General features: G+C 42.4%; 1 protein-coding gene across 2 annotated transcripts in view; it reads left to right on the top strand.

The window, feature by feature from the left end:
- The window catches only part of DNAH5 (dynein axonemal heavy chain 5), a 262,860-nt gene that overhangs the window by 229,532 nt on the left and 20,289 nt on the right, over nucleotides 1–13,039 (top strand). For both annotated transcript variants that reach the window (XM_045082025.1, XM_004761213.3), the window contains exons 69-72: nucleotides 3,188–3,309; nucleotides 5,057–5,206; nucleotides 8,944–9,189; nucleotides 12,792–13,011. In XM_045082025.1, the coding sequence (XP_044937960.1) occupies nucleotides 3,188–3,309; nucleotides 5,057–5,206; nucleotides 8,944–9,189; nucleotides 12,792–13,011 (738 nt within the window). The remainder of the gene's footprint in view (nucleotides 1–3,187; nucleotides 3,310–5,056; nucleotides 5,207–8,943; nucleotides 9,190–12,791; nucleotides 13,012–13,039) is intronic.

Below are 13,039 nucleotides of genomic sequence, written 5' to 3'. Positions count from 1 at the left end.
ACAACCAAGACTCATTTGGTGAGACTTGAACTTAGGAATGTAGGATTTACAGACAATTTTTCTCTTTTTCTCTCTCTCTATTCTTTGTCTCCAGCTCTTGTACTCTGGCTCCTTAGATCTCTTTATTTTCCAGATTTTCTAAATCAGAGCACGTGGATGGTGAATGATTTGGGGAAAGATCCCTTAGGGAGATGCATAGGTGTAGGGGTTGACTTCTTCACCGAGCCCTTCAAATAGCCGACTCACGGTGTCATTGACTGCTCCAGCTGATGGAGGTTTCCTGTGGCTTGTTGTCCCCGACATCTCCATCCAGGCATGAAGCATTTCCTCATAAAATGCGTCCAAGTCTGGATGAAATACTGGGAAATGTGTTGCCATTTGATGTGATGATAGCAGACGTGGGATTTAGGGTTAGGATGACTCTAAGAGAGAGTAGTGGCTTTGCTAATTTCTTGATGAGTGTCTCAAGCACGTTCTTCAAACTTTTCAGGCTCCTGTCTCCTCTGCTATAAAACAAGGATGGTCAAGTCTACACCAGCAGATTATTGAGAAGTCACACAATTTGTGTAAATGACGGCACGTAGGATATGTTCAGCAAACGATAGGCATTATTATATTATCTGTAATATTTTATTTTATTTTTTTTATTAATCTGAGGCTCACATAGTCTGCACTGGTTTTTGCGGGGTTTTGGCATTCAACAGTTTTGTGACCCTGCTTTATGCAACAGAGTTGGAGGAAGCTTTGCAAGGCAGCTATGTCACAAGATTGCTCAACGAGGGGCTGAGATGTTGGCGAGAAGGACCCAGTGGGGGAACTTCTTCTGCAAGGACTTTAAAGTCATTTCTTTGAAAATGTTATTTAGAGAGTAAAAATGTTTGGATACTGGTCTTTTAATTTTCTCATCTCTAAGGTGGAACAGGTTCAGCCCCGATGACTTTCTAAATCTGCCTTACCTAGACCACTTTATGATTCTGGGATATCACTTGTAGAAATTTTTGTTGTAAGAATGTATCAATTTTTTTTTTTTTTTTACAAAGTGTTATGGTATAAATTCAAACTTACTTCTTCCCAGAGTAAGGATTCACAGAATGGAGGCAACAGCATACCTCTCAGTCACCTGGAGAGTTTATTTTGAATTATACCTATTCCAATCGTTCACTCATCAGAAGTACATTTAATCTGGTGCCGTATCATCCAGGAATATATCTGCCCCCGACCCAATACCATCATCCTCTGGGGCCCATTGTACACTTTTGAGGCAGGAAAAATATTCATGCCACTGTTACCCTCTGCTAACCCATGAATAATGCTTTGGTTGCAAGGACCACCCTTTCCTTCCTGTAAATGGCTTCTCCCTAACTCTCTGGTGTCTGTCTTATTCTTTTGAGTTTGTTGGAAAATGGACAGTTTCCATGGAAATTGGTATGACATATTTCAACACAATGCCATTGTCCTCAGGTCTTTAACTGCTCTCTGCCATTGAAGCAATCTGTTTTGATTTGGTGACTTAATAATCTTATCAAAATTGCTTCAAGGCCATACTTTTACCTTGTTGGAAATATACTAAGATGGATTTGGCCAAAAGCTAGTAATTTAGTGGGGTCCATGGCACCTGGATAAAGTGGAGATTGGTTCAATAAATATCTGGAGTGTTATTATTTGTTCTTGACCTGCTGTGTTCAAAAAAGGATTTTAACGTTAGCCAAATGAATTGGTTATATCCTTTTAAGAATTATACTTAGAGCATGTTTTCCTTGAAATATTTTAATAGATGGTGTTTATTAAACAATATATTTCATCCTATAATATTTCTTTGACTTAAAATATGATTGTTTACACATTTAGTTCTTCTGAGATGGGCACAATAACATTTTAAGGTGTCGTTTATTTTATGGTGTCCTGGGAGTTATATGAGTTACATGAGCTTAGGTAAGTCAGCAGCTACAAAGTAAGAGTCATTACCCAGTGGAAATGTTTGCTGTGGTTAGACTGACCAAAAATAAGTGACACAGTGCAGGATGCTTGGGTGTGCTCAAATGGATATAAATAATATATTGATTCATAGACAAGAACCCTTTAAACACGTGGGTGCTGCTGACATTTCTAGATGAACTCTCTCCTTGAAAGAGCTTGTGCCAATGTCGACAACAGCTGCTCCTTTAGTGTCCCTCTGCTGTGGTCTTGGTCCTGTCTCATGTGCTTTACATACATATTTTCTCTCATTCTGTCACCATCACAACACCCAGGCTTCTTTAATCCTTGTTACCTATTTGGAAACAGGAACCCAGGTGATGAGCTGCCTTGTCCTAGACCTTAACCACACAGAGTTAGGACAGAATCCAGTAGCCCATACCTGTGCTTCTGATTCTTCTAAAATCATCAATTCCTTTATTTGATTTTAAAGCTTGTTCATATACTATGACATATTTCTGAGCCTAAAAAATGACAAGGTAATGCGGTGCCGGGGGGCTCAGTTGGTTAAGTGTTGGACTTTTTTCTTTTTTTTTTCAAAGATTTTATTTCTTTGAGAGAGAGAGAGAGAGAGAGAGGGAGAACGTGCAAGCAGAGGGAGCTTCAGGCAGACGGAGAAGGAGGCTCCCCACGGAGGAAGGAGCCGGCACGGGACTTGATCCCAGGATGCTGGGATCATGACCTGAGCAGAAGGCAGATGCTTAACAGACTGAGCCACTCCCGCATCCCTAAGTGTTGGACTTTGGGTCAGGTCATGATTGCAGGGTCCTGGGATACAGCCCTGTGTCGGGCTCTCTGCTTGGTGTGGAGTCTGCTTCTCCCTCTGCCCCTCCCCCTGCTCGTGCACACTCTGTCTGTCTCTCTCGGAATACTAAAACCTTTAAAAAATGTCAAGGTGGTAAATAATTAAAATTAAAAGTGTAAGAAAAAGTTGGGGCGCCTGGGTGGCTCAGTGGGTTAAAGCCTCTGTCTCTGTCATGATCTCAGGGTCCTGAGATGGAGCCCTGCATTGGGCTCTCTGCTCATCGGGGAGCCTGCTTCCTCCTCTCTCTCTCTCTCTCTGCCTGCCTCTCTGCCTACTTGTGATCTCTCTCTGTCAAATAAATAAATAAAATCTTAAAAAAAATGTTTCAGAAAAAACTTTTGTATATAAATATGTTGTTTTAGAGTAAAGAAAGAACAATCTAGTAACTTTCTGTGTTTGATTTTAAAGGAGGTGCCTCCTTGGACCTTAAAGCTTGTCCTCCTAAACCAGCTAAATGGATCCTGGACATGACCTGGCTGAATCTGGTGGAACTCAGCAAACTCAGACAGTTTTCAGACATCCTTGATCAGGTAACCTGTGCTTTGAATAAGTTTCCAGCAGCGTCGCAGGGAGCAGCTCCCTGACTCACAAGTAGCTGCGGTCCTTGTGGAAGAGAGAAGTCATTTAATGTGGTCCCTCTTGCCCTGGTGCCTGAACTTCCTCCCACCCACTCGCACTCTGATGAAGCAAACTCCACCACGTCGAAATGGTGCCGTCCAGTGCCCTCTGTCAGTATCACCGACCGGAGAGCCATGAGTGGGAACACTGAGATTTAATGAAATCACTCGACATGTTTAAGGGGTTTTGCCATCTTCCTGGAGATTAACAAAAAGAAACATGAACAGCCGACCTCTAAATGCTGGAGATGATTTTCTTGCCTCTTGTTTTTCTCTTCTTCCTCCTCTCTTGTGCTCCCATGATATGGCCTTAGCCAGGTGTCTGGGCATAAATGGGCTGCCAGTCCTTGGCCTCTTTTACAAGTCACTATCCGGTCATAAGCAGCCAGTTCCTGGTGAGTTGTCTACGTGCTGGCATCATGGAAGTTGGGTCTGGAGAGCTGAATGGGGACAAACTAGGGAACAGATTCTTGAGAATCAGATGAGCAGAGAGAAGTCACACTAGAGCAAGGTGGCTTTATGTACCCACAAGCTGTAGGCTTTTTATGACCAGAAAACATGCTAATGTTGGTTCCTGACTTTCCCGGTTTCGTTTGACCAAAAAGTTACTGTTCAGCTCTATCTGTATGTGTTGGCTTTATGCCTGGTGATCTGCATTATTTCTGCTGTATAATTTAACCCATTCTTTTGTGTAAAATAACTTTCATTTGGGAGGTTTTAATGCACTCGAGTGTGTTCCCCTATGAGATGACTCCTAGTGACCTTTCTCCGACTGGTATCTGTTCCTGAGGTTGCCGTTTTCTGGAGATTGTCTTATGCCTGAAGTCCCTCCACATCATGTTGTCTTTCACGACAGAGGGAGGTTTTTACTTTTTATTCTTACACAGTACTTTCTAGTGTGGATCTGGCACGTTTTCCCCTTTGATTAGGCCTCCAAGAACTATATCCGGGGCTTTAATCAAGGGGAATATACCAGAGAACATTGGATTATATTTATCTGCAGACGTTATTTGTTTGTGCTGTGTTTTAGAGATGAATGCCCGTGGACTGCTGTCCCTGATTTTAAGTTCCAAAGGATAATGGACTGTGTTCTCTTCCTCCTTATCAATTGCCTAAAGGAAGCATGTGTGTCATTACTCATTTGATACGATATTAAGTCATATATTTCAAATTACTCTAGATTAATGGAGTATTGACCAAAAGGCTTTGGGCTCAATAATAAACATATATTAAATGTCTTCTTTTGTGCCAGGAGTGGCCCTGGGAAATGAGGAAACATACGTGAATAATGAGTGAATGGGTTCCTGATCATGAAAGGATTTCATGGAGCAAATCAGATTTCCTTAAAATAATGAAAATGAGTTTTCATTGATTTCTTTATTCCTCATAAATTTGTTAGCACAAAGGTATGAGAAAGGTACCCTACTTCAAAAGCTACTGTACGCTGGCATTAATGTGGACCGACTTTAGAGAAAATCACATTTGATTTTAGACTGTTACACTTTTTGGTAGTGGAATATAAAATTTAAAAAAAGCAAAACAAGGGATATCATTCACACGTGTCTGGAAAAGTCAGAAGATTTGATGAAAAATACCCGTGAACTATTACTGAAAGGTTTTTCTGTGCTGTGATGCAATTCTTATCCCCTGGTATTTTCAGATATCAAGAAATGAGAAAATGTGGAAAATTTGGTTTGATAAGGAAAACCCTGAGGAGGAGCCCCTTCCAAATGCCTATGACAAATCTCTTGACTGCTTTAGACGTCTTCTCCTTATTAGATCATGGTGTCCTGACAGAACCATTGCCCAGGTAAAAAGTTTGTAAAGAAGAATGTTTTTTAAAGATGTTTGTATTATTTGTAAATAATCTCTACACCCATTGTGGGGCTCGAATGTACTACAACTCTGAGACCAAGAGTCACATGCACCACCAACTGAGCCAGCCAGGTGCCCCCTAGGAGAATATTTTTAAGGAGAATTTCCATTTAAATTTAAAGAAATATTGAATATTTTAATCCCAGTCAGAATTGGAGGCTTCTATGGAATTTTCTGGCAATATCCATGTGACAAATGGAAAAGTAAACAAATGTAGCGAGGTGTGCATTTGGGCTAAATGATTTAATAATCTTCTTTGGTCTAAATGGTACAAGAGTGAATGAGGAAGCCGTGTTTTTTAGGTCAGCGTACAGGTATGACGTAAAGATAATGTATTACTCCTCCATACCATTTTTATTTATTTATTTATTTATTTATTGAAAGATTTTATTTATTTATTTGACAGAGAGAGATCACAGTAGACAGAGAGGCAGGCAGAGAGAGAGAGAGGGAAGCAGGCTCCCTGCTGAGTAGGGAGCCCGGTGCGGGACTCGATCCCAGGGCCCTGAGATCCTGACCTGAGCCGAAGGCAGCAGCTTAACCCACTGAGCCACCCAGGTGCCCCTCCTCCATACCATTTTTATATTAACTCCAAAATGATGTGGATGCTCCATGTTGTTAGTCGTAAAAAGTAGGAAGAGTGTGGAATTCTGGCCGGAGAGGTAGATAAGAGGGAGGCAGAGTATCCCCAAATCTACAGTTACAACCCCAGAAAGTCTCAGGAACCTTGATGCAAGAACTGGCTTAAAACTCTTTGAATTTTTCATATGGTTTAAATGTGAATGCTGCCTCCAGAAGATCCATCTTCTCAAAGACCTTTAATCTGCTGGCCTCCTGTCATGGAAATGTCACTGCTAATAAGACTTTTGTGTCCTGCCTCCACAATGAAAAATTTAGCTTGAATATTCAGCTCAGGTGGATTCCTTCAGGCCCTCCCCAAACAAGCCACAGAGTACCGCAGGCTGGGCTTATACTAGAGTGTGGGACGCGCTCCCCTGCACTCTCCGGGGCGAGCCTGAACAACAGGGAATGGCCCATTCCAAGGCCAGGTAGGTACCAAGGAGTCATGAAAACAACTAGATTCGATGATTTATTGAGAAAAGAAAAATGAGTTTTGCAATGCAGGGCAACGGAGATCACCCTTCCTTCAGTTTCTCTTCTCAACTTCATTACTTTTATCCTGCCCCAAAGACTTGTCACACTGTTGCCTTAAGGACAGTGTAGGAGTTGAAATCAGATACTGAGACAAAAATGTTCTTCAAGCAATCCTTCCTCTCTCTCTCTCTCTCTCTCTCTCTTTCCTTCCCTCCTCCCTCCCTTCCTTTCTCACTCATGTCCTCCCTCCTCCCCCCTTTCCCTCCCTTACCTGTCGTTCTTTCTTTTTCTCCTTCTTTCTTCCTTCCTCTCCCTCCCCTCCCCTCCCCTCGTCTCCCCTCCTCTCCTCTCTCTCTCCTGTCTCTCCCTTCTCTCTCGCTCTCCCTCTACTCTCTTCCTTCCTTCCTTTTTTCCTTATGTAACACTTCATTTGGTTCAATACTGAATTGAAGTCTACAAAGCTCCTTTATAACTTTGTCATCACCATCGTAGCTTCTGTTGTCCATGGATCGACTAGAGCCATGGTTTCCCAGCTGGGGTCCCCTCTTGCTCCTCCTTGTCCACTCCAGTCAATCCTGTATACTCTAGAAGGAATGGAAATATGATTATGCTATTCCTTCCTTTTTGAAGACTTTCAGTGCCTTCCCAAGGCCATTAAAACACCCAAGTCTTAAGATCTGCAAGGCCCCTCTGGAAAAATGTCCTCTCCTCTGAAATTCTTATGCTCACATTACATTCTTTTTGTGCCTTTCAACCAGACACCTTCTTGGGAAGCATATTTGAAAGTCTACAGCGTAGGTATATGCAGTCCCCATTCCCCATAGGCAGCATCAGGCTTGTTCTCAGTATTTTGGCCGAGCATGACTGCCCACGTCAGGCGAATTTCAGCGGCCTGGTTGTAAAAACAGAGCACCCTCAGAGGTTATCTCATGTCTCATACACATTTGTGTCTCAAGAACAATGAAGAGGGTCAGAACAGGTGCAGAGGTTTACTTGTTGATTTTTTACCCAGACTCAACACTTGAGTCTGTTTTACTGAAATCAGATACTGAGACAAAAATGTTCTTCACAGGTATGTGAAGAGTAAGTTGTGACAATGTGGCACTCTCTTTCCATTCATGCCGATGAGGTATGCAGAAGCCGGGATGTCCCACAGCTGAATCTTACATGAGTTATACTGGATGTCCTTCTGGCCCTTCTTGGTGACGCGCTCTTTTCGGTTTCAAGTTCTCTGTGTGTGTCCTCTCTGCGTGGAATGCTCACCACGCTAGCTCTCCTGCCTGTCCTCTTCATCTAGATAAAACCCGCTCATCACCCAAAGATCTGGATGAATCCCTTATTGTGGCTACCACCTTCCCACTCTAACCTGCAGTGGGCAGACATGAGTGCGGACATCATCCCAATTTTAAAGCTCAGAGACCTGGGAGGTGACAATTACTTTGGGAATGCATCGTGTATAGCTGGATATTCAAAATGGAGGAAGAGCCTGTATTACTGACTGAAATCGAACTTCGGGTGTTTTTAAGTCAAAGAAAACAGTTTAACCAGCACCACTCTCGCTTTGGCCCAAGTCTTTCTCAAGTCTCTCTGACTTAAGGAAAACCCTGACTACAATTGTTTTGTGTTTCTCCAGAATTGGAAGTGGGGTCCCGCCAAGGCCCACCTCACCAAAGTTCACCTTACCCAGCCCCTGGAAAGGTTAAAGGTCATGTTGCACCTGTAGCTGGGCTCTGATTATTACGTGAGAGAGATTCTTCTGGGGAATCTCACTGGGTAGAGAAATTTGGGTTTTACTCCCATGAGGTAGGAGAAGAAAACAGAATAGGAAATTTTTCTTTGAGGGAATCCAGTTTTTACCAGAGGGAGACCATAGACTAAAGATCACAATAGTATTTTATTGGTTAATTATTTTACTTTGTTGGAAAAGGGGCTATGTTTTTACGTGAAATATTTTATATGGTTGATAATATAGTTGACAAAGTCTGTGATATTGTGAGCATGTATTTCAGTCAAAACAAAACTAATGGTAAAGGAGATGAGCCCAAAATGGAAAGGGATTCTAAGAATGATTAGGAGAATAACTATGGACTAAATCTTTAAAATATTGACTAACTTATTCAGTAAATATCTAATATATTTTATTTAATTAGAAGTTATTCAGTAATTATCCATTGATAAGTATCCATTAAATCCCAGGTGTTGTGCTGCTTATTTGATTATTAGAATGAATATACATTTCCCTTAAAGCATCCTGAATAATACAGTTTCCTAATATTTTAAATTTCTTATGTACCATGAAGTAGCCAGCATATAGAAACAGGTTCCAGACAACTGGTCAGCCAACTTGGGTTCTGGTCTTGAACTGTGTGATTGTGTGTTGGCAAAGAACACACAGCCTCTCTGGTATTTATAGAGTAGAGATACAATAAGGAAAATGTCTCTGTCCTATTTCCCAGGCAGAGTTACTGTGAACATCACTGAGACAATCTACCAAAATGAATTTTGGGAGCCACCCTGCATCATAACACATGGAGGAGTTAGGATCCGTTTTGGTGACTCCTGTACTGTTTTTGGCAGGCCCGCAAGTACATCATGGACTCCATGGGAGAGCGCTATGCAGAAGGAGTTATCCTGGACTTGGAAAAAACGTGGGAGGAATCTGATCCACGGACACCACTCATCTGTCTCCTGTCTATGGGCTCGGATCCCACGGATTCCATCATTGCCTTGGGGAAGAGATTAAAAATAGAAACCCGTTATGTGTCCATGGGCCAAGGCCAGGAGGTCCACGCACGCAAGCTCTTACAGCAGACCATGGCGAATGTGAGGCCAAATGTCTACTTTTAGGTTATGTTGTTAATACAGGTTAAAGAATAGCAATGCAGAAAAGAACTTATGAATCATTAAGAGTTAAAATTTATGTGCTTTGTGATGTTCACCAAACAGGGAAAAGTTTAATATTCACTGGAAAAATTTTCATGGAACAACATACAATTTTTTTCTGCTGAGCCTTGACTTATGGAAAACTTACCCAACTAGAGCATCTTATTTCACAACAAATTTGCATAATGTTAAGCCCCACTCTAGATCCCAAACCCTCAGTGTGAGGGGGAGGTCTACAGCCTTACCCCCTGTGCCTTACACTCCAGGACCTCAGCTATGCTTCCAGTTCTGCTCTTGTAATGCCCAGCACTCCAGAACCCACCACAGCATGTCTTTCTTGAGTTCCATAATGTATAATCTGTGCTTTGGAGTCCCCTAGGCTTAGCCCAGACCCCAGAGGCCAGGAATCTGCTGTTACCCTGTGGTGGTACCAGAGATTTTAGGAAACTTCGCTTATTGCTTTCCAGACTGGGGCTCCTAGAGCCCTTTGTGGCTTGCAAATTCTGTAGCATGCAGAATATGCCACGCTCAGGCCTCACTGGGGAGCTATAAAGTGCTGGAAACCACATGATAATCTTGCTAATAGGATAGTCAAGTCCAGAGCTGAGGCACTTCCAGGGACTTAAATTAACTGAATGCGCAAGGTCTTCCATTTCTTCTCTAGAATTCCATCTCTAGGACAGGACACTCATGCGTTTATGCTGGTCTAGCCTTCTCTGGAGTGTCCAACTCTGTCTGGATGAACCCTTGCCCCGTTTCCCTCTTCCTCCACAGTTTGGCCAGGCAAGTGGGGCAGAATGACTTGGCTTCATATTCCTACTGGAGAACATGCAGTCTTGATCTAGATGCCTTTCTGGCCTTCTTTTTTTTTAGATCGGACCCTAATCCTCTTTCCCTGAGTCTGAGCTCTCCCCTGCCATATCTTAAAACTCCTTCTGTGCCCCACCAGGGAATCTCCCTGCTGAGGACAGACTAGCTATCTTCACACCACTCTTAGCCTCCAACCACTAGGCCCACCACGAAGCCACTGGGTTCTAGGTCCTGGCCACTGAATCTAGAACCTCACTATTTTACTGCAGTCTAGTCTCTTTCCTCTGGTCTAGAACTGAGCCCACTGGGTTTTAGAACCTCCATATTTACCTAGCACCTCTTTTATCCCCAAGTACAATATGCCCCACCCCCAGTTTTCTTGAAGGTTGTAGGGAGGCTCACGTGTGTGTGCCTTGTCTGAGCACTTGCTATGCAGTTAGGAGGGCGGCAGGGGTGGACTGAAGTGTATCCAGAGATGAAAACATGCATCTATACTTAAGAATGCCAGATTGGGAAGGGGCACCTGGGTGGCTCAGTTGATGAAGCATCCAGCTCTAGATTTTGGCTCAGGTCATGATCTCAGGGTCTTGGGATTGAACCTCATGTTGGGCTCTGTGGAGTCTGCTTGAATTCTTCTCTACCCCCTCTCCCTCTGTCCTTCCTCCTGCTCATGCTCTCTCTCTCTCTATAAAATAAATAAATAAAATCTTAAAAAGAATGCCAGGTCTGGTCTGACGTGAAGGCTGAGTAGACTTCTACCCTGGCTTCTACCTCCTTTCGGCCTCCTCCGCATTCTCCCTCCTTCTTCTTGGCCTCCTCCTTTTCCCCTTCCTCCTTTTCACTTTCTCTGTTTCTCCCTCTGCATGTTACTGTGCTTAGAACAAAGACACCGGCAATAACAGGACACCTATTTAACTCTAATTTAAAATAAATAAGTATTTAGTAATTATAGTTTCAGGCAACTAAGTTGAGTATAAATGGAATAATTTTAGCCTTCGGTTTATTCATGTTTTCTGTTTAGTAGTTTAGTAAATCAAGTAAAAGAAAAAAAATGTTATTATTAGCATGCTTACAACTTGTCAGAGATACTAGCTTTTTTAAAGTTTTGTAGGAAAGATTGGAGGCAGGGCACCTGGCTGGCTCAGTCAGTAGAGCCGCTACACTTGATCTTGGGGTTATGGGTTCGAGGCTCATGGTAGATTTAGAGAGTACTTAAAAAATAAAGTCTTAATAAAAGAAAAAAAGGAAGGTTTGAGGCACTATGACAGATTGAACTGACTACCCAAGACTAGCAATGTGGATGATCTCCTTAACATAAAACATTTAATACAGAATATGGTAACCCCACAGAAACAGCCATGGAGAACAGATTCCAGGGGAGGGTTGAAACAGCCCACTTCTCACCTCAGATTCCCCAGCATGCTGGGAGACAGAGAGTGGCTCAACCCTTTTTGTGGTTGTTATGTTTTATATCTAATTTTTTTTTTGAATTGTGAACGGTGCCAGTTGAATTTTTCAAGGGACAAAAAATAGTTTACTTATTCAGCAGTGCTATATACTCCTCAAGAAAATAGAAGGGGATATGTGAAATTTCACAGTGATCCGTTTTATACCGAGATTTTAAATTTGGTGCTTGGTTTGTTTCTCGGAAAGAGAAATAACTCGGGCTGCACTAGTCAAATCAAAACCAGCCAAAGTTACAGAGTCAAGAAAACAACTCGAGATTATGATCTGGATATTATAGATCATTCTAGCAGAAATATTATATAGATTAGGTGTTGACTAAATTATTACAACATGATCTAAAATATTGTCTCTATTGCTTTATACAAGAAACATTCTTAGGCTCATACCATGTGTTATACAAAAGATAAGTCTTATTTTCTAAGGCTCTTGTTCTTATAGTATGTAGATTCTCCCACTTTCTAGGTGGTGGACATCCTGCCCAGAGGTTTGGGAACTCCGTGGGAGAAGGGATGGAATAGGTCTCGAAACTGAGTAGGTAGCCTTTCTTTCACCTGTCTTCAGTGAGGTTCCTAGACCCTCAATGTGCTGATGGCCTCCAGTCCAGCCCTGTCCATGGTACCTTCCAAAGAAAATCAGCTTTCCCTCTTTCTTTAAGGGAGGCAGGAACAGGTTGGAGGGCTGGGCTTTTGGTCTCTCATGTGAGCCCATCTTCTCCCCCACTTCCACAGGAACATCTCACCACCCGCTCTTGTGTGTTTGGGGCTATGTGGCGTAAATCAGGTTACTTCTCAGCTTTCCTTGAATGCCAGTCGAGGATTTAGCTTTCCTGTTTTAAATGTTACTGATATTGTCTTCACCCTCACTGTCCTTGTTCGTAAAAGCTCATGCCTCTAAAAATGTCCCTTCTTTGTACTTCTCACGGAACCTGGGAGGAAGCTGAGGTACATGGACATTTCACTCAACCACCTGTACAAGGCAGGGATGTTATCTCTTTTGGCACCAACTCTGGTTATTTTCATGACTCCTACTATATATTATCAGTTGGCGTGCTAGTATGCTTTGGGACAAATGCATGGAAAAAGAAAAAGACACACTTAACCTCAACTCAACGTCATTGTATCTGTAGATTTGACCTGGACTGATTTAGTGGTTAGTGTGCTTCTCTGTTAAATTTTGATTACCTACTTTCTGAAGAATATATTAACTTAAATCTCTGGGTGCAACAGGAAATAGTGTCTCATTTCCATTTACTGTTGTTGACTTAGGGAGGATGGGCACTTCTGCAGAACTGCCATCTGGGACTCGATTTCATGGATGAGCTAATGGACATAATTGTAGAAACTGAGATGGTACATGATGCTTTCCGCCTGTGGATGACCACCGAAGTTCATAAGAACTTTCCCATTACGCTCCTTCAGATGGCCATTAAATTTGCCAATGAGCCTCCACAGGGCCTCCGGGCAGGCTTGAAAAGAACATACGGTGGTGAGTCGAGGGGACTTTTTGTGCTTAA

This window comes from Mustela putorius, unplaced genomic scaffold (assembly GCF_011764305.1).
Source record: "Mustela putorius furo isolate JIRA1106 unplaced genomic scaffold, ASM1176430v1.1 tig00000589_pilon_pilon_pilon, whole genome shotgun sequence".
In the NCBI taxonomy this organism is placed as follows: Eukaryota; Metazoa; Chordata; class Mammalia; order Carnivora; family Mustelidae; genus Mustela; species Mustela putorius.
This window is presented reverse-complemented; position numbering and strand designations above follow the sequence as displayed.